Source organism: Cebus imitator, unplaced genomic scaffold (assembly GCF_001604975.1).
Source record: "Cebus imitator isolate Cc_AM_T3 unplaced genomic scaffold, Cebus_imitator-1.0 Scaffold291, whole genome shotgun sequence".
In the NCBI taxonomy this organism is placed as follows: Eukaryota; Metazoa; Chordata; class Mammalia; order Primates; family Cebidae; genus Cebus; species Cebus imitator.
In genome coordinates, this window is record NW_016107606.1 from 2,732,194 (window position 1) to 2,754,652 (window position 22,459).

General features: G+C 39.0%; 1 protein-coding gene across 8 annotated transcripts in view; it reads right to left on the minus strand.

Annotated features, from left to right (window-relative positions):
• Nucleotides 1–22,459, minus strand: part of EBF1 (EBF transcription factor 1) — a 407,240-nt gene that overhangs the window by 373,055 nt on the left and 11,726 nt on the right. For all 8 annotated transcript variants that reach the window (XM_037729062.1, XM_037729064.1, XM_017502096.2 and 5 more), the window contains exons 5-6: nt 19,318–19,391; nt 8,299–8,367 (exon numbers count right to left, since the gene is read on the minus strand). In XM_037729062.1, coding sequence (XP_037584990.1) covers nt 8,299–8,367; nt 19,318–19,391 — 143 coding nt within the window. The remainder of the gene's footprint in view (nt 1–8,298; nt 8,368–19,317; nt 19,392–22,459) is intronic.

The window sequence follows — 22,459 nt, forward strand, 5'->3', positions numbered from 1 at the left end:
AAAACACACGGGGAAATTTCATCTCAATAGTTTACCTCTGGAAAACAATAAATTGCAAGCAGCATGGCTCTCTGATACTCAGATGGAGTGAAGAAGAGCTTTAGTCAAATCATGGTTGCTTCAGGAAGGTAGAGGAGGGAACAACCTTTTGACCACTAGAAAGGTTACCCAGCTGGGCTCCTGACTCCTCGGCGTGCACCAACAGAGTCTAAGTCGCGTGCACCACCCGGCACAGGCAGAGAATTCACGGCACTGGCAGGGAGCAGCACCACATGAAAAAGAAGCAGCTGATGTCATGAAACAAAATAGCCTATCATTTCACTTTGACAATTTTCAATTCATGGATTAAAAAAGAAAACAAAAAAAAAGTTATTTCCGCCTTGAAGATGTCATGTCCTGAGCCCCAGTGTTCACACCCTACGGAAGGGCTCTTCCTACTCACCCATGGTATCAATATTTAGTCAACTGAGCAGCAAATGAGCAAAAAAAAGTTTCTGAGGGATTCTTGATATTGATCAAAGGGGCATTTTTTAAAAATAAAAACACCACCGCCACAACCTTTAATGAACCAAAATTTGAGAATGTTGTCAACGCCCCACAAAATATGTATAATAGTGACAGTGTCCAGATTAAAAATGCACATGAGCAGCTTAATTACTATTTTCTGCTTTTTCCCTGCCCTGGCTCTGAAAGTGTTAAAGAAAACAATAAAAGAACAAGTGAGTGTACAGGGTAGGATTTACTGGCATTTACTTTTAATCTATGGCCCTTCACTCTGTAGCTTATCGGGCCTCTGTCAGTCCTTTTTCCCCCTTTATATTTCATGAGGAGCCCCCCATGCTGCTACTGAGAGACAGAGCCCAAGTGTCTATAAGCTTTTTGTCAGGTAAAAAGAGAAGAAAAAGGAAAGGAACAAGAGGAAAAGCAAAGCTAAGAGGCATCTATTAGATGTCACTAGGCTTTTGTATTCATGTCAATGATTCAGGATTAGAGTATTTGAAATAATCTTATTGAGAGGAATCAAAAGGCCCACCGAGTGAGAGGCTGCTCTGTAGCATATGGCAAAGGCATGAACAATATCTTATTAAAGATGTGTTGGCTAACACCATTACTTTATATTATATTACAAAACTATTGTGCCTCAAACAGTTAGCAGGATGGTATAGTTACTGAGTGCCCATTTGGAGGTTATTGTGTAGGATCAAGCTATATAATTTGCCAGCTTGTCTAGTTCAGTCATTACAAGTAGGTTTTAGGGCATGTTTGCAACTGGAACCAAGCACTTCACTTTCAAAAATAAAAATTCTTAAAGCACACAGAAGACAACTCTGTTCCCATTGAAAGTGGAGTACACATTACATAGATGGAACACCAATGGCCTGTTCTTCCTCAGAATTAGTTTACTTAAGTTTGCATCATTTAACATATGTGACACCCCCTGCCCCACCCATGAAAAATGTAACAGAGATTTTGCCTGACTCCTCTCCTTATTAGGAATACATGCGCGTCTGCGCGCGCGCGCACACACACACACACACACACACACACACACACACACACACAGAGCTTCACACTTTAGCAGGATTAGGGTAATTAAAATTCTATTATAATAAGTACTGTAACATTAAAACCTTCGTTTGCTTTTGGACAAAGACTTGTAACTGGAGAAATAGTTTGCAAGGGAGACTTGTCTTAATCTACCCACACCTTAAAAGGCAGGGAGCAATTAAAGACAAATTTGTACTGTTCACCATATTTCATTGATTGCAACAGGAGTATTGAAGTTACTTTTATATTGTCCTGGACAGTATATAGTTACATAGGTTTGTAAAGAGAAGAATGGGATGGGGGGCTGTGAGAAGGAAGAATTAGTAGTCTATTTCAGATAACATCTCATGCAAATTAAAATGACCAAAATACCATCTCTTTATGCAGGAACCTCTAAATGGAGTTTTTAAAATCTGGTCAATTTTTATTAGAGCTAGCAGGGTGCTGGCAGTAGAGAGAAATGAGGAAATGAGGGGAATTTATCAATGGAGAGTTAAACTTGGAGAGAGTTTCTTCCCCCGTTCTAAGCAACTTCTTTTAGGAAAGTAAAAGCATGTTTAACATAGTGCTACATTCTCATCACAAAATGATTGTGCATAGCTGCTAATGGGACACACAGGAGACTTTGTGCTACTTTTCTGTATTTTTCCAGAACTGTTACAAAAGCAAAGTTATGATGACATGGGATTAAAAACCTACACCACTGGCTGACACCCCAGCCATGCTATCCATACACACTGCCGATTCTCTGAAGCTCCATTAAATACATTTCTTGGAAGTTGCTGCCATTATTTCCTTTACAGGAAAACCACTGTTGTTCATTATACAGTGTCTGCAATAATATCATCCCATGTAAAAGTACTTTGCATTATGATACATTGTCAGCATATTCGAAATGCATTTTAATGTATCTTGGTTGTATATTTGGGAATAGTGGATAGCGAATGGAATATAGACTGCTATTAGCTTATTGTATTAGTTATTTTCTTATCACAGTAGCAAACTGCACAGAAACGTACAGGGCTCATCTCATAGTCAAACGAAATTATCTGATATGTGATAAAATTTAGAATGATACTCATTCACATAAGTCTCATTGCTAATAATCACATATGAATTCCCACTGAGAAAACAAATGTTTAAACACACTAGGGTTAATAAACAGCCATAAATTCATGCTCAGTGTCAATGCTGGCTTTTCACTTTTGAAAAAATGCAAACCTCTCAAACCAACCAAAAACACAGTCATTATCCTGCCTAGGGCAATTTTAAAGAGTGAATTCCTCCTTCTTTTATTTTAACCAAGCAGTCAAGGTTACAAAATCAGGTGGTATAAAAGGTTTATCAGAATGCTGAGAAATGCATTTACACCTCTGGTTCTTCATGCCCCAGACAGCCATTTGTGTCTAGAGCAGAATGATTCCGCACCGGTGGTGGTTGGTCTTTTTAAAAACTGGATGAAGACCAAAATAATAAGAGTTGAAAGGGCATTGAAATGAAATCATGAAACTCTGGCTAAAAGCCTCATTTGTAACTTTAATAAAAGTATGCATTTATGTTTATGTTAGTTGAGGACTTTATGTGGATAACAAAAGAAATAAATTTTGGAATTTGCCTCTGATTATAAAAGACAGGAGAAAGCCATTGATAGTTGAAAGGCCCAGATGCCTTTACAATCCTTGGCAAATAAGTATCACACCTGACCCAATGATAAAAAGTATGTGGGTAGATGGATGGATAGATAGATAGATAGATAGACAGATAGATCTCTCCTAATTCTAAAGTTTTTCTATTGTTTTCCTATTATACAGATGGGCAAATATATAAATACATTGGGGTCAATCTAATGAAGAAAATTAGCTTAGTGACTGCACTTTTCTGGAAAGTCTTACCACAGAATTTACTTCTCTTAGAAAAAGAATGAATCTTCAATAAACGTGTTTATCTGAGCAACCCTAACATGGCTAAGTTTTTCTGTTTATATGATGTACATCATATAAATCAACAGGCAAATGGGCATTCTAATATTTTCATTACTGAACATTCTATTTCAGACAATCATAAAACAAACCCAGCTGATGTTACCTAAATGGAAGTGATCTAGATGTGGAAGATCTTTAGACAAGCCTGGAAAAAACAAATATAGGCATTTTTTTCCTTTATAGGAGACCCTTGGGTAAGTGTGACCTGAAGTAACTCCAAACAGACAAGGTTTTTCATTTTACAAAATTTGTGTATTTTTTTTAATGTCACATCAAGACCTACATCCCATAGCTATACACCTAGATATAGGAATTCTTATAAATGGGGGGGAAAAAGGCATGGCAATTCTGTTAAGATTACAACAAACAAACTCAAAATTCTTAGACGTTCTGATTCTTACAAAGGTTCTTAGAGGTTGACAGGCTTTTAACATCCACATTTTAAATATCGGCTTCGAGGAACCCAAAACTTTTGGGTTACTGGAGCTACATTATATCCTTTAAAAAGTAGGTCTACATTTACACCAATAGGAGAACATAATTTGAGATGGAATTTCATCCTTTAGTGTTGCCATCTACTAAAAAAAAAAAAAAAAAAAAAAAATCCACTTGTTAACAGGTAAGGATTCATAGCATAAGGAATGATGCTCACATTGTCACCCTTACTTAGTGATCCATTTCATCAATCACACTAATTCTAAATTGAAAAAACAAACAAACAAACAATGAGCTGCCCCCTATCCTGCCCCACTGCAAATAAACAACAAAAGTCTAGCCAGAAACTTCAGGGCTCTATGTGAAAAGAACCCTATAGCATACTTTGGAGAAAGAAATGTTTTTGTAAGACCATCTGTATTCATCTATGTCATTGCTCAAAGACAGTTTAGGAAAATGAAGAGTTTTGGGAAGCAAATCAAGAATGAATGGTCATCGTAACTAGATAGGGAATAACAGTCTGCATACTTAATACATTGAGTTCAAACATTTATTTAAAAGTTTCCATAAAGAAAGTGATTTTTTTATAGATGCAGAAAAACTGGGTTCCCAATTCAGACTACCCTATGTGACTTTTGTCATTATCGTCTTTTCTGATTCTTACAAAGTAAACCTAATTAAGAACCTCCCTCATTAGTCTTCCAGAAAAATTAGCACAGCTTATGCTAATTACTCCTGCAAAATTTAATAAACTCGTTGAAATGGGAATAGTCTAATGAGGTTTTATTTATTGAACTAAGATAACTCCAAGGAAAAAGGTTAGGACACAAGGATATCCAATGTGGTAATAAAACTACTATTTATTCATTTTCTAAACATGAAGTTTATTGCAAACCTTTTAAATTCAAATATTAGTTATTGTGTGAATATGTTAAATCAATCTCCACCTTAATTCAATAACTAGAAGTCATTTTTTGCTTTTTACTTTAACAATAATTACCACTCATAGCTCTGTACCTCAAAAATAATGAAATCTGCTGTTATTAGTTCCTGGTCATTTGCTATTAAACATAACACTTTTCCCATCTCTATGCAGCCCAAATATCTGGATCATTGAGTGCAGGCTGGGTTCTGTGCTTCTTAATCAAGCTATTTGGCATCACACAGAAACAACCTGGCATTCAACTCCAGATGTTCGCTTCCTACATTTACAGCAAATTTTCTATACACTTTTTTGAAGTGACTTGACAAATTGTCATGACTGTAAAAAGAATTGGGGTCATATTTTTCTTAGTCTGTGCATGCCATAAGGATGAAATATAATAGAAGCCCATTTTTTAAATCAGTTTGCAACTGCTGATTTTGTTAATTCCATTTTTTTTTGATAGAATATGCCAGGCTGATGTCCCAAAGTCACTGGCAGCAAATAATACAGCCAAAATTTAACACAGAAATAGCTTGCCCTGCATGATTGCACTATGACCAGAAAAAAGCCTCTTCTCTCTACCCTATAAATAGTTTTCCTGAATAACCACTGCTAAAAGTCTTTTGACTGATAAAAATAGCAGTGTTCTCCCAAATTCTGAAGGACAAGCAAAGAGAGCTAAAAATTATTGGTGCTCAAAAGTTGACTGCGTGTTAAAACTACGCTAAATCCTAACGTAAGGATTACCTGTACCCTCAGCTCTGTAATTACATATTGTATGCATCTTTTGAAAACAGTTACTATTGCTGCTCAATTCAGGCCTCATAGCCTATTTTTACAAAATATTCAGGGATTCACATCCATAAATCTGAAAGCAAATCAAACCCTAAGCACGTAACACAGATATTATGCAATCAGTAATATAGAATTAAATTGGAAACTATGAAATTCAAACACGGTTGCCATCATTTTTTCCCCTTTGCAGCAATTTTATGGAATTGAAAAATCTTTTCTATTTTGCTCTTTCTTGCATAAGCTCTTTTCTTGTTGTTATTCTCTTCTCTCATTGTTAAAAATGGAAGTTTCACATATCAGCACAGACAGGACTGGAGTTTTTAAAACCTTTGGCAGCCTGAAGGACAAATAAATTCTGAAAACTCAGATGCAAATAAAAATAGCTAAATGGGGTTTTGCATATCAACTGGCATCACTGAATGAAAAGATAGTTCATCAGAGACAATGGCAACAGCCAGAGAATAAACATATGCTGTGGGGCTTGTGCACATACACTGAGTTTCAGCTGTTTTTAAAGTACTCTATCTGAGGAGACCAAGATTGGCTGCACACAGTTTTCTACTTTGTCAAACCAAAAGGGGGAAAAAATGAAAAGGATAAATGTCATGAGTAATATCTCTGAAGCCACCAACAGCATAAAGTGCATACTTATTTTGCCTAAATTGTTTGAACTACCCCAGCCAAGAAAAGGTTTTAAGTACCCTTCTGGGACAGATGCAAGGCGGCAACAATAGAAGCCACACTAATGCAATCCAGGTAACACAATCCTATTTCAAAAACAGGGGCCGGGCTAATTACAGCGCTGCTGAGTCAAGTTTCTTATGCCATCGCAACCCACAGGAACAGGTCAAAATCAAATGTTATTCAAACCACAGTCATATCAACCTTCTATATCAGAGTCACAGCTTAAAACCAAATGAAGAACTTAAAAGCTTAACCCATTCACAGGCAAAAAAAAAAAAAAAAAAAAAAGTGTTTTCATTGAGGGTGGCAAGGTAAAGTTCTTGTCATCATCTAAACCAAAAGGAACTGTATGGCAGAACAAAATGCTTATAGTTTCAAAGTTTGGGGGAATATTTGGGCTGGTCCTTTGATCAGTACACTTTCTTTTTAACAAAGGAATAAGAAAAATGCTGAAAATAACAAATGATATTTTGGAGAGGTACATTTAAATGAAGCAAACCAGCATAAAGGGTAAATTTACTTTTGACCTTATTCATTTGGAGACTTTTACCTTCAGTCACAGAAAAAGCAATTACATGAACAGTCTATCTGCTTTTGTAGATAAACATGCGATCCTAATTCTATACGTAGCACACACATCACCATACATTAAACTTTCACATCTTTTACCTTTGAATCAAATGTACTAGTACTCTTATATGAAGCAAAAATAGATATATTGAGTGAATATTAGTGAGAAATATTTAGTTAAAATATCTCATTGAAATGTAACCTTTATAAAGCTACTTGGCAATCAACTGGGTTTAAGCCTGAAGACTCACATAAGTCCAAATCAACAATTGATCTTTTGACATAAATTATGATGAAGCAAAGTACACATCTTGTTTTTTGTTGTTGTTGTTAACTGGAAAATGATAACACAAGCCCAAAAAAGGTAGAAAGACAGATTCTTTTTTCTTTTGTTGTTGTTGTTGTCAAAAATCAATATTGCTAAAACCCTAAAAGGGACTTTTGTTCAGCCGTTGATTTCCTCAATGAGGGATCAGTCAGTCTTATTGGCAAGACTCTTTTTCCAGCTAGTACAAGATGCTAGCTCCTTTCCTAGCTGACAATTGACAGTATCTATAAACCTTCCAGGCCATTTAACTCTCAATGAGCAATGCTATGTAACGAATGGTTTATCATACATGTTTCCATACAATGAATTTCAATAATTAAAACGTAAAATGAATATTTGGAATGCGACTTTGCATAATACGTGCATACTGACTCGAAATTGCACCAAACAACTAAAACAGATTTATTGTTCTACAGTGATTTACTTGGTCATATCAGATTAGTAATATGGATCTGTTTAAAAACACAATAATTAAGACAAGTAGGATAAATTAATCAACTTACAATACAGTCTCCTACTGCAATCAAACCCGGCAAATAACAGTAGAAAATCTTGATTCACAGATCTCTTTAAACTGCTTTTATGCATAAATAAAACCTTAAAATGTAGATGGATTACATCCAACAGAACTACTGTAGCTAAAAGTGATAATGATTCAAACATTTTTCAAATAAAAGTTAAATATTTATAAGCACCCAACCACATTTCATAAATCACAAACTATTATTATTTTATTTCTGAAGCTTCCCGGCACAGCATGAGGATTGAGCCACAGAAAGTCAGGAAAGAAAAAATATATTCCTTTAGGAGCATGAATCAGACAAAAACCGGAGCAATCCAAGGAACAGGCCTCTAAAAGAACATTCCACATGGCTTTCCCAGGAATCAAAATCGCTCAGCTCAGCGTCAGTCATGACCAAAAGGCAAATTTCGGCCACATGCATTCCTAACCCTCACCCATGAGCAGCACAAGGGCAGGTGTTTCATTATAATGAGGAATAAGAATCCAGTGAAAGAAGAGTGGTCCCTACCTGTCAATTATCACTGGATCTGAGGGAGTCTCATTTCGGTTGCCACAGCTTTTCTTGTCACAACAGCGGCTATGGAGCAAAAGCAAAAGGATTTAGTACAACCATTACAATGTAAAATCATCATTTAGGCAGACAGAAGGCTCAAATTGCTGGGTTGCAAATGCTAGAATTACCACAAAGCCATACCTGGCAATCAACGGATCCCTGGGACAGAAAATTCTATTTGGGTCACCTATGGGTTAATGGCCAGGCTTAACCTCTCTCTGCTCAAAGAAAGAGGCCAGGGAGAGGGGCTCTCCCAGAGACAAGATTCAGAGCCCCAAGATGGGGTCTCCCCATCACTGCCCGCGGTGCTGGCAGAGTTCACTGTGAAGTGCACTATTATTACATCTACCCAATGAGAATATTCGAGGTTGTGGGTGGCTCAAACGTTCTTCCCTCAAGATCACACTAATTGTGTGGAACGCATCAATAATGAGGAATGAGTGATTTCTCCCCCTGCAGTCATTTTGTATTAAATGGATTCCTTTTTCTTCTCTTTTCTCCTTTATGGGCAGCATTTCCTTCAACCACAGCCTTTCCAAAAATCCTACAGCTGGAACTGTTTGCTTTTGAACCATTTTCATGAGAATAAAGGTAAAACACAATAATTAAGGAAGAGGCAAGATAAAAGAAAGTGGAGATTCACATTCCTCTGGCTATAAAAGCCTACTCTGGCATCACTTAAGTTTTCTGGGGGCATATGGACAGTGGAGGCAATGGCTAGCATAGCCCAGTGAGCGGACGCTCTTTATATTAGAGAAGGAACAGCCTATGGGCTCGAAAAGTACCCGCTAGTTGTGGCTGCCAGTTTTTTTAAAAACTGAGATGCTTCTAAAGGGTAAAAATTTCGTGTTTTTGAAAATACAACGGTCAACAGAAAATGATTCATCTGAAACTTGTTTGCGAATATAAACAAGATTTGCACCAGCAGCTCACTTATAAAAGCAGTGAAGCCGATGGGGAGGGAGGTCCTCCAAAAGTTATATTTCACCAGGCACCACAAGCAAAATAGGCACTTCTTGCTCTTACACACACGTGAACACACAAAGACACATACACATACATGCACACTTGCAACTTCGTGAATCATACAGCCTAAATTTAGAGGGCTGTGGAGAGAACCAAATATTGAACTTCATCTTCAGGACCCAGAAATATACTTCTGCGTAGGGAGTCCTTCACCAAAATTGGAAAGTCTCTTTCCTTGCCATAACTGTGTCTCTGAGAAGAGAGTAAGTTTCCACTCTTGGTGTCACTTCTGCTTTTCTCTCATATCTTCAGAGAGTAAGTGTAAGAACTGCCTCTCCTTTGTCTAAGCCTCAGCGAAAACCACTCTGTGCACTTTATAGCCTTTCACCTTCTGATTCAGAGGGAACCGTTTCCTCCAGGCCTGAGTTCTGCTATATACTGCTACTTTGGAGATAGAAAACTCCAAGTATCTCAATACCTAAGAGACAGACAAAGCAGCATGTAGTTGAAGCAGTGGAAAGTACAAGCAGTTGAAATGCATGCCAGAAAATACAGAAAAATGTAACTCCTTCATCCCTGAACTCTGATCCTCTATACCTACATTTCACGGGCTTGTCAGGATAGTAGAGTGGTTAAGAACACTGTTTCTGAAATCTAACAGAGCTGCCTGTGTCAACTTGAGCAGCGCAATCTACCTCACAGAATCTCAGTTTCCTTATCTGTAAAATGGAGCAATTATAGTACTCGCCTCTAAATGCCAGGGAACAGGATTGAGGCGATAAGGGTATAAAGCCTCGGCTTCATGACTGGCCTTGCTAAAGCTACAGTGAAACATCATTATCACCCCCTGCACCCACATCCTTCAGTCTCCTTCTCCTTCAAGTCCAAGCAAATCTGCCCTGTGCTCTACAGAAGCAGCAGGTCTCCAAAGGCAGCCCATCAACAGAGCCCACGCCTCCTTTACCCATGGAGGAAAACCGTCAGATAAGAAAACCTATTTCTCCTTTCTTTTCCTTTTCAAAACAGCAAGTAGGCAATGCAAGCTGCACCCACAGACCTGCCTGGGAGAAATGTCTTCCAGGAACTCCGCCAACCTACTTGCTGACAACCATGAACAAGGGTCTGTTTCTCAACCTATCTGATGCTCTCCTTGCCCACCATACCATCTCCATCCAAGTCCTTGGACTCTGCAGTGGCTGCCCACTGTTCTCACTGTCTCCACTCTGATCCCCTGCAAGAGCCAGAGTGAGCTTTTCCAAACGTCAATGGTACTGGACCACCTCACTGCCCAAGACCTGTTAATGGCTTCCCACTGCACTTAGAACAAATCCATGACATGACGTGATACCAGACCACCTCCCAACCTCCTACCCCTCTGGCCCATTTCAATACCTCTCAGGTGTGCCCTGTTCAATCTGACCTCGGGCCCAGACCCTGGTCAACTCTTGCCTGGTGGGCCTCTCCAACCTTCTCTAGTCAGCCAACCTTTTCTCACCCTCAGAGCTCAACCTATAGCTCCTTCCCCAGAGAGGTTTAGCCTGATACCTGATCTTTAATTTAAATTAGGTTCTTCCCGGCTTTTTTTCCTTGTAAGGCACTTAACACCTGCAAATTATATTTTTACATGTATGTGTGTGTATTTTTTGTTACTGCCTTTCTCCCCATTCCTATTCTTCTCTTCCTTAACTCATGGACTTCATAGAGGAAGAAACTATCAATTTGACTTTTCTAATGAGTGGCATAAGGCCTGGGGTAGAATACAAAAGCTCAAATATTAATTGATTGAATAAATGAATGAAGGAATAATTTTATGAGTGAATGTTATATATTGGGGGGCAAATGCAATGCAGAAGAATAGAAGTCAAATGACCCTCTGGGCAGGCATTGTTGGTAGAAAGAAGATGCACTTTACCCCATACAACAAACCACCATCCCCAAGCATGCCATACTAGGCCTGAGATTTTTCCTTTGACTTACACACGGCCGTCATCTAAAAATAAAAATGCCCCTGAGAGCAGCCAGACGAATTGAAGCATGCCTCTCTAAGGGATCCAGGGAAATAGGCAGATGCAAAGAGCAGACGTGTAGAAGGAAAGGAAGAATAGAAATAAAATGGACAGAATGAAGAAAAGTAGAGGAAAAAGAATAAAGGGCTGGAGGTTACTCACCACTTATGGAGAAAACTTTATGCCAAGTATGAAAAATAGCCCAACATGCTTCCTGTTTCTTGGATCATATCACATCACATAGTCATTATTCCTGAAATGGGCTACTCCAGCTTCTGTTCTGCACCTCAAAATCACATCTGCTACAAAATAGTGTCTACAGTATGATCCTGTTAGATACATATATACACAGATGTGTGTCTACAGTATGATCTTGTTATATAGACATCCACGTATACATTTATGTGTGTGTCTACATATATATATACACACAAATGTGTGTACACATACATGTGTATATGGAATCCTGTGCAGCATTAAAAAGAAAGAAGGTAGAGTTAGATGCACTCTCATGGAAAAAAATCTACAGTACATTGTGAATTGAGAAAACCAAACTACAGAATACAATGCAGAGTATAACCCCATTTCTTGGAGAAAAATAAAAGCAGGAAAGGGCAAAAGGCAGAGAGGGAGGGAAAGAGAGGGTTTTTACAAGTGTGGCTCACTCCCTCACTTCATTCAAGTCTCTGCATGATGTCACGGCTTTAGAAATGCCTTCCCTGACCGCCCGGAGCACTCTAGCTCCTTACCCTGCTTGGCTTTTCTTCATAGCACTCACCATGTTGTATTTTACATTCATTTGTCTTTTATTGTCTCTCTCACCTGAATATAAGACCCACAAAGACAGCCCTAGACTGTTTTTCTCACCCCTATATCCCCCACAACTAGAACTGAGCCTGTGCCATCAGGAAATATTTTTTAAACGTAGGAACTTCAAAGAGAACCTATAGAGTGGAACAGGCAGTGGGGAAGAATAGAAGATATGCATTTTACTTTTATACTTTTGCAGTGGTTTGCTTTTTTTCTTTTTGAAGACAGGGTCTCACTCTGTCACCCAGGCTGGGGTGCAGTGGTGTGATCTTAGCTCAGCTCACTGGAGCCTCAACCTCCTAGGGCTAAAGTGATCTTCCCACCTCAGGCCCTTAAGTAGCAGGGACTACAGGCACATGTCACAACTCCCAGCTAATTTTCTGTATTTTTTGTGGAGACTGAGTCTCACCATGTTGCCCAGGCTGGTCCCAAATTCCTGGACTCAAGCAATTCACCCACCTCAGCCTCCCAAAGTGGAGGGATTACAGGTGCGAGCCACCACGCCCAGCCTAGTGTTCTGCTTTATATGGCAATATGCTTTTGGATTAAAAATTAAAAATCAACCACAAGTGGGGGAAGGAAAGGCTTCTTGTAGATTGAACTGATATCAAGGCCCCTGTGGCTTCCTGGAGCCAAGCAGAGCGAGGACCTCTCCTTTGTCCCCACGATGTTCTTTCCTGCCAGTGGTTCTTTCTGCTAATCTCAGAAGGACCAAGAGTGGACACCAACCTCCACTATACTCTGGAGAGGCATTAACCACGAAGGAAAAGCTGAAAGGAGAACGAATTCACTTATGTTTCAGGCAGAAGAGGGCTCATACTGAAACAATTCTTCAGATAAAGCAGATGCAAAAGCACTTGACAGGAAAAGTGACAGCGTTAATCAAAGAAATCGCAGTGATAATTAGGTCCTCATTACTGTGTGGCCGATGGACCTTCATCCATTCAAAGCACTATTTTTTAGGCTCCTACTATGTGTGCTGGGCACTGTACCAGGCACAGACTTGGGATTTGCTCTCATGCTGGCATCTTGTGGGCCTTGGAGTTTCCTAATTTGCTTTGTCACCCGGGCAAGATTTTAAAAGCAGGCCACTGTTTGCATCCCTTCTGAACCTGCAACCCCAGTGACAGGAGAACGATGTGGCCAGTCCCAGGCATGGGCAGCCAGCATCTGGTGTGGTCTGTAAGCTGTGGACCGAAATCAGCAGCCCTTTCCTCAGCAGGATCGTGTGTCTCCCAAACAGCTCTGCACATCCAGAGAAAAGCGAACTTAGAATCTCTTTCTTACCAGTCTAACACACATGGCATATTTCTAGAGCTTCATAAACTAGAACTATAAACACCTAAATATTCCCAGTCATGGGATCGGCAGATCCCCATCTTTGGAACATGCAAGCTTTTCCTGTGAGTAGGGTCTTTCTCAACTGGAGAAAAGCATCATTTCAAACTTGAAGCTTTACAGTAAAAAACAAGATGCCTTATCTATTTCCCTAACGTGGCTAGAGACTGAGCACTGTGATTTATCTGAATAGTCTTATTAATGGTTATAAAGATGACTTGATTTTAAAGAAGCCATTACATAAATAGACTTTTCTAGCCTCTATCTTCCTCCCACGTCTTAAAGTAAGTGATCTGTCCTCATCACACCATACTTGAGTTATAGAGGAATAGGGAGAGGGATTTTAGAGGGTGCATGAAATGTTTGGGTATGTCTGTTGCAGTCCAGCCAAAATTTCTCTGTGGAGAGTTCCTGAGCTCACAGGTCCATCTCCTTCTGCCTTCCCCAACAGGCCCCATCAAGGACTCCTCCTCTGTTTTGCATTTGCCACTCCTCCCTCCCTGGTTAACTCTTCCCTTTAGTTCGCAAACTTCGTCAAGTTTTCCCATTGTCTAAAATTTTAAAAGAACACTCTTTCTTTTCTCGGAGTTAGTTTCTTCACTGCCGACATCATTTTTTTTAAGAGTCCCCATCACTCCTTGCCACTTCAACCTCATAATACAGGCATCCAGGCCCTCAGCGTGTACTTGAATCTCCTCTTCAAGTTTACCAGTGACCGTTTGGTGCTTTCTCAGCCTTCACGTTCATCTGGATCTCTCTAGTACTTGCTATATGATTCCCCAAACGCCCTCCTTTTATTTATTTATTATTATTTTTTTTGAGATGGGGTGGCGTCTCACTCTGTCCCCCAGGCTGGAGTGCAGTGGTGCAATCTCCTCTCACTGCAACCTCCGCCTCCTAGATTCAAGAGATTCTCGTGCCTCAGTCTCCCAAGTACCTCGGACCACAGGTTCGCGCCACCACACCCAGCTAATTTTTGTAATTTTTGGTAGAGATGGGGTTTCACCATGTTGGCCAGACTAGTCTTGACCTCTTGGCCTCAAGCGATCTGCCCACCTTGGCCTCCCGAAATGCTGGGATCGCAGACATGAGCCACTGTACCTAGGCTCCTCCTTTTATTTCTATGCTCTGTATGCCCAAGCTTCTTTTTCCCGACTCTCCAACATACCCTGCCTTCTTGCTAAGAGTATATTCCCCAAGAATATAGCCAGGACTTCTCTTTCTACTTTCCCTCCCTTGTCAATCCCATCTAAGCCCATAGCTTCAACTCTTACCCTTGGGAAAAGACCTCTGAAGTCAGTTATCTTCAACCATAACTTTATTTCCAGATCAGAACTCAGGTCCAACCACCTGCAGGACTCTCCACAGAAAAATTTTGGCTGGACTGCAACAGACATACCCAGACATTTCAGGCACCCACTAAACTCCCTCTGCCTATCCCTGCTACCCAGCTACAAGTATTCCCTCCCTTCTCTGAACAGGCATAGCGCTTTGCCTCAACCTTTTATCACATTCAACCCTTTCTAGAGTGCAGTCTCGTTATCTGCCAACAGACATCACCTCCCAGGCCACACTGTAAGCTCCCCTACTGCAGGACTCAGTCTTTTCTGGCTCTCTATTCTTGAGTATTTTACACATAGTAGGTGCTAAAAGAATAAATGAAAATATCCTTAAGCACCACAACTAGAACGGACAAAGTACATGAATGTTTCAGTAGACGTTTCACTTTGATTCAATGTTCTTTTATCCTCATTCATGCTGAGCAACTGTGCACCAGGTCCTTAGCCCCACACTGCAAATATTGCTGCTACTGCTTCTATTAATACAAATACTCCTACTATTAATAATAAAAATAGATATCCAGTACTTACTGTGTGTCAAGGCACTGCAATAAGCATTTATAGGGATTACTGCATTTAATCTTCACCACCACCCTATGAGATGAGTGATATTATCCCTCATTTCACAAATAGGACAACTGAAGACAGAGGAACACCCAGTAACTTCCCTGCCTTCAATGAACAATCAGTCCAGCAAAGGAAGACAGATTGTGGGCACAAAATTACAAGTGTTCTGAGTGCTGTGAAAGGCAAGCACAGCAGACTGTGCTTATCCATGTCCCCCTAATCCATGGTTTTCCTTTCCATGGTTTCAGTTACCTGTGGTCCAGTAGTACATTGTTGTTGCTGTTGTTTTGAGATGGGGTCTCACTCTGTCACCAGGCTGGAGTGCAGTGGTACAATCATAGCTCACTGCAGCCTGGATCTCCTGCGCTCAAGCGATCCTCCCACCTCAGCCTCCTGAGTAGCTGGGAATACAGGTGAGCACCACACCTGGCTAATTTTTCTTCTAATTTTTATAGAGATGGGGGGATGTCTCACTATGTTTCCCAGGCCAGTCTTGAACTCCTGGACTCAAGCAATCCTCCCACCATAACCCCTCAAAGGGCTGGAATTCTATACAATATTTTGAGAGAGAGATCACATACACATAGCTTTTAATTCAGTGTGTTGTTGTTATGATTGTTCTATTTTATTATTAGTTGTTGTTCATCTCTTATGTCTAATCTATAAATTAAACATTATCACAGGCATATATGTATAGAAAAAATGTAGCATATGTAAGGTTTGGTCCGGTCTGCAGTTTCAGGCGTCCACTGTGGGTCACACACCATATCCTCTGTGGATAAGAGGGGACCACTGTTTACAGGACAACGTAACAATGAGACTTGACTTAGGCTGAGAGCCAGGGATGCTTTCCTGAAGAAGCCATGCCTAAGTGGGAATCTGAAGGATTGAATCAGAACAAACCAATAAAAGAGAAAGGAAGAAAAAGAAACTTAAGGGAGCCCTGAGAACTCATGGTCCTATAAGAGACCATACGCTGATGAGGGTAAGAGTGCTTTTTTAAACAGAGCTCTGGGTTCAGTGACCAAGCATAGTTCCTATTTTCCATCCACATTTAAACACAGGATGTCAGGATGCCTTTTAATCAAATCCCTTCTAGAATCATGCTTTACAAAATCATGTGTGGGGCCACATTATTTTAAGAGGGTAGCGACCGGGTATAGCAAAATGTAATGATGATTGATATGATAGGTTCCAATTTACCAAAAAGGCAGAGACTCCCTTAGAATTTAACAGAATGAGCTCCACATCAAGTCAAAGAGGTTTTGTCTCTGAGTGATAATAATTATAACATAATCCAACGGTGGCAAGTCCCTTCACCAGCCCACACAGTGGGGTCACCTTTTAGAACACAATGGATTTTAAAATTTGCAACCAACTGAGACACAGTTCTCTGGTGTTTCTCATTTTTTCTTTCTCTTTTTTCCCCTTTGCCTGCAACAAAACAGAATCATACCAAGCCTTGTCTTGTCGATCTAAATTCTCTGTGTCTCCTTCACCACAGCCGACATACTATAAATATACAGCTTTCACGACATCAACGCAAAGTTTTATTGTGCTGTTAGCTTTGATAGAAAGCACTGCAGAAAGTTGTTTAGAAATTAAATATCTAAAACAAGCTATTTTAAAATCCAGGGCCCTCACTATTTCATGTCTGCAATGAAGAAATTTCATCTTGGGGAGAGCAAGCTGTCTTTCACACCATATGGCTAATGGTGGTGCATAGCAATTAGCCAGCCTGATTAATGGGGAACAGACTCTAATTTTATGCTTATAATTGAGCCTGCATTTGCACCCCTGGTGCAAATTCAGCACATCCCAACTTCCACTTACAACAGGCAAGAAATCAAGAGAAATAGGATGGTGTGGAAAGTGAGAATTTTTTTCCTGAAGCCCCCTAAAGAGCATCAGATTTGCAATTTAAAAGACTGTTAGCCACACAATAGATGACAGGTTTGTGTAATAGGGTCATGGCGACCTGGTAAACAAACAGTACCCCTTACACATCTATAGGCAGCCAGGAAAACCCGTAATCTGTAACATTAGCAGGTTGACATTTTGAATATGGCTTTTCCCTCTTAGCCACGCAGTACAAACATCATCATTTGCCTTCAGTGGCTTGAGAATTTTATTTTTGCTATTTTTATGTTTCTGAAAAATAGAAAGAACATCAGCAGTAAAGCACACCAACCAGCATAATAAAGTACTTTGGCCCAATGAATTTTAAAAACAAGAAAAATATAAACTGCATTAATAGAGGGTAGGCTGTGTGTGAAAGGCATAATATATCTTTAAGTGTTTTAAGAATAGAATGATTTCTAGCATAGTCTAAACATATGCAGATATGAGATGCAAATCTATGAAATATAGATATTATTTGGCCTATTGGTTGAGATCCATCTTCCTGTCTGTTTCCTATTTTGCTACAATCACATGTAGTACAACATGGAAAATTCATTCTAATGACGTGCTAATTTTAAGAAGCCAAAACAGAGCTATGGTCAAAAAGACTGTAAGAAGAAAGAGGTCATGTTTTAATGTTTTTCAAAATGAATTTTACTCACAATTCTGAAAGGTGCAACTCAGCTTTATTGCAGAATTGTTATGCACAATATAACATTAATTTTTATCTAATATCTCATAAAGAAATCTATTGTCATATTTTTGGGGTTTTCTGCTACTGTTTTAAAATTAGAGAAAAACAACCTGTTTTCATAATGAACACGTTTTACAAATCGCTGAAATGAAAACTTGTGAAACTCTTATATATTTTAGAATAAGATGTTAGAGATATTTTTTAAAAGGTAAGAAATGAAAATTGTATATCCACACATAATTGTAGATGTATAAGAAGGTGGTATTTGGGATTTCGCTCACAAAGCACATTAAGCCCTTTTTGTTTCCACCTGTAGAGTTTTAAGGTTGCTTTCCCCCACAAGTCCATGAGCAGCGAACATAGCCCTCCCGTGCTGAGGCAGCAGCTGAAGCCCCTAAATGGATTGGTCAGTAATAGTCAGCAGCCAGGCCAGCATTGTGCCAGGAAGAGCCTGCATGGTTAACAAAGCAATTAGTAGCCTTTCTCTGATGCACAGTGGCATCTTCATGCTTTATCCAATTATTCAGAATATATTGGGAGCAAAGTGCTGGTGTTATTTTATGCAGAATAAGAATGCAAGTTAAAGGGCTGTTCCCTGCTCTACTGCCTCACATGTGGAAAGCCTAGTTGAGGCCATGGAATTTAATTTGGTCTACTTGCCTGTTTTCAAATGTAGCATCTGATTACAGGCAAAAATAAAGACACTTATGGTGGGGGAGGGGGGGTCACATGAATTTTATACCTCTTAGGGGCTCATTTTTACCATCCTTCTGAAAGCTCACTACATCTCAGAAATATTAGCTACATTGTCAGAGTTATATATAGGGTAACTAAGAGGTCATATGCAAGGGGGGAAAAAACCCACAACCCACATTCAATCATTCTATTTAAGAAGAAATGATGCTTAAGTGTGGACAGTCAGATTTTTAAGTGGGAGGATTAGAAAGGGGAACTATAACTTTCAAGTCTTACCCAAACAGAAGACTCTGCTGACATCAATAGAACTCTTACTCATTTTACTAGCAATGCAGTTGAGCGCATATATTAACACTAAAAGGGTTATATTGTTTTATTTGATTTTAAGAGAGAAGGGTAAGGCAGTACTGTGTGCCCATTAACAGTGTGATATCAAAATGGAAATGTATGTCTTTCAGGATGAAATCTAATAAATAATTGAGAACTACTGTGATGCCTGACACTTTACTACCAAATACATCTAACAGTTCTTTTTAGATTGTCTATAGAAGCAAGATAAATGTCTACCAAAAAAAAGACCAAAGTTCACCACGATTTGAAATGCAAATTTATCTTCTCTGTACTAATTAAAGGGAGAGATCAAGATATTTCTTACCTGCACATGATCTCATGTGTGAGCAAGACTCGGCACATTTCTGGGTTCTTGTCTTGGCCTTCATACACTATGGCCTGAAAGCAAAAGCACAATTTTAGCTAAGAATGGAAACAGTAGCAGGAAAAAAAAAAAAAAGATCACAATTGAGCTCTTAACCACTTCACCACTACTGAAGGCCAAATTAGCTTTGTGGAGCCAAAGACATCACTGGGCCAATTGTTTGAAGGTATGTTATTCAGGATTAACCTGGAAGGCATGGAACAAGGTATATTCCTCTCTGCCTGTCAACCACCTTGCCATGATGCATATCTTTGGGGGACAGTGTAAGATGGGCAAGGCAGTCACAATTCTCCTTTCAATACAGAATACAAATAAATCTTATCGATAAGGAAGGAAAACACAGAAGGCTTAGCAGACTGAGACACTATTTAACGAAAATACAGAAAAGCACTTGGACTTGATTTTTAAATGATACATATTTGCCTCCTCAGTTTACTACTTCCATGCTCAACATTTAGTCTTCTGGTGGTGAGTAGTAGAAAACACGTGTGGGTGAACTAAGGAGCCCATTCACTAACTGTGTCAGGTTTGCAGTGATTCATCAATCAGGGAAAATCCCTCTTTCCATCACCAGGCTGAGAACATGTGCTCTCACAGGGTGTACACCCACCCAAGCAAGAATACTTGCTGGCATATGCTGTGTGTGGGGGTTTAAGCCATAGAGTTATTTCCCTAAAGTAGGAAGAGTTACATCTGATTCTTAGAATCCAGAGTCACAAACCACCTCGCCAACCCAAATGGTTTTTTCTATTTTTTCTAATGTGCTTGTAAAACAAATATTTTACTTAAGGACACCAAGAAGGTTTCCTGGGACCTCAGCTTTAGTGGATCTGCATGTTAATACCTGGACCAAAGCAATACACACAGCTATTAGCAGAGCAGGGTTCTGCACTGGGCTACATTTCACCAATTTAACACTGTATCACTGCATAATACTAATATCACACGGCTGAAAATTGTTAATAAAATTACTTTCACACATTCCTATAACTCTCAATTTCTTGATGACAAAACAAATTAGCCAGAGACTATCTTTGTATAGCCAACTACAAGTTAGTCTTATACATAGAGATGCTACAACACTAACTTGTAGTTGGCTCTAATGTGATTTGTTTTTGAACCTGGGACTTTCAGAACCTGTAAATGATGAGTATAACTTAAGACCCAGTGTGTATAGATCCTCAGAGAGTACTGTGGCTATGGTATCTGACTCCGTTACAAAACAAATATTGCAATAAAATAAAAATGAGAAAAGGTACTTGTATGAGGAGAAAATAATTCTCTACCACCAGCCCATCGAAACCACTTCTTATGGCTAGCCTATAATACCTTGTGTTTAAAAATGTTTTTACTTTGACATACTTGTAGACTTACAGAAAACTTTCAAGAATATATAAAGAATTCCAAGATACTCTGCAGCCAGATTTTACCAGATTGCCCAAATGTTTATATTTTATTAAATTTGCTTTATTCTTTACTCTGTTTTTACAAATCATGTATTAAGTAAATTGCAGACATGCCCGAAATACTTCAGCCTGTATGTCCTCAAAACAAGGAATTCTCTTACATAACTACAGTAATCTAAATCAGAAAATAATTATTGATACAATAATCTAATCTACAGACCCTACAGAGATTCACCAGTTACCCAATAATGTCCTTTACAGCAAAAGAAAATCCAATTCTGCATTCAGTTGTCATGTCTTCTGTAATATGGAACATTTCTGAGTCTTTATACTTCATGACATTGACATTTGTTAAGACTACAAGCCAGTTATTTTGTAGAACATCCCTCAATTTGGGTTTGCCTGAGTGTCCTCAGGCTTGGATTAAAGTTAACGTACTTCAGGGCAGGGATACTACAGAGGTGATTTTTAGTTCTTCCCAGCATATCAAATCATGTTGTTGACTAATTCCACTATTGACAATACTAATTCTGACCATTTGGTTAAGGTAGTGCTTGCTATCCACCAGAGATCATCAGCCAGGTTTTCCACGGTAGTTATTACTTTACCCTATGTAATTCATAACTATCTTCTGCAGAGGTAATCTAGATTGTGTTAATATCTTATTATGTGTCAAATTTTCATTCACTAGTTTCAGCATGCATTGATGATTCTTTTCTATATTCTTAAAAGACATTTTCAAATTCCTAAGCAGTTGCATTACTCAAGAAAATACACTAAAAATGTTTTAAAAACCAAAAATTATATCTGCCTGCTTTATTTCCTGCAATCACTGCTGAAAAATTTTTTTTTAAAATGCAGTAAATTACTCATTAGATCTCATACATGATGCTAAAAACTCTAATGATGCATTTCTTCTAAATCCTATTAGCACTACATGGTTGTGTGTTCTCTAAATACTCATGATAGTCTCTGTTTCAGCTTTAATATTTGTCATGTTTTGGTTCTACTACTCTCTAAAAAATAATATAGCTATCATGTTAAACTAAAGCAACTAACTTGGTAAATGAGTTCACAGATACTTATGGAGTTTTCCCGACTTTTTTTTTTTTAAAAAAGCTTGTGTTTTCAGAGGCAGGGGGATTCATCAGTTACATCTAATCTTCTCATTTCAATTCTTTCTAGATGATAGAAATATCATTTTTACTAAGACTGCTGGTTCCACTGAAATTAGTGGGCCCATGATGATGTTCAATGGATGCAATGCTACAATGCAAATACACTCATGGCTCCCACAAACAGCAGATAATACAGACTTCCAGAAATCCCGCATCATTTCTTTGGTGACTGAACATCAGTTATTTAAGGCCCTGAGTGTCCATGATATATCTCTTTACCAAATACCACACTGCCACTGTGCTTCCAGCAGCAGAGTCAAAACAGGATCTTTCTCCAAATCAAGCATAGAAAAATGAAACCATCAGTTTGGATTTGCTCAGAAATAATTAGGAACTCTAGGGAGGGGTTAAAGCATGACGTTTCTTCTCTCCCTTTCCTTGGGGCCTCTATAGAACAATATTTTTCAGCACATAAAGGCAGAGAAAGAAGTGCTGCTTCTGTGACTTCTGAAATAAAAGCAAGTGAAATTCCACCATGGAGTAGGATTAAAATCCTGT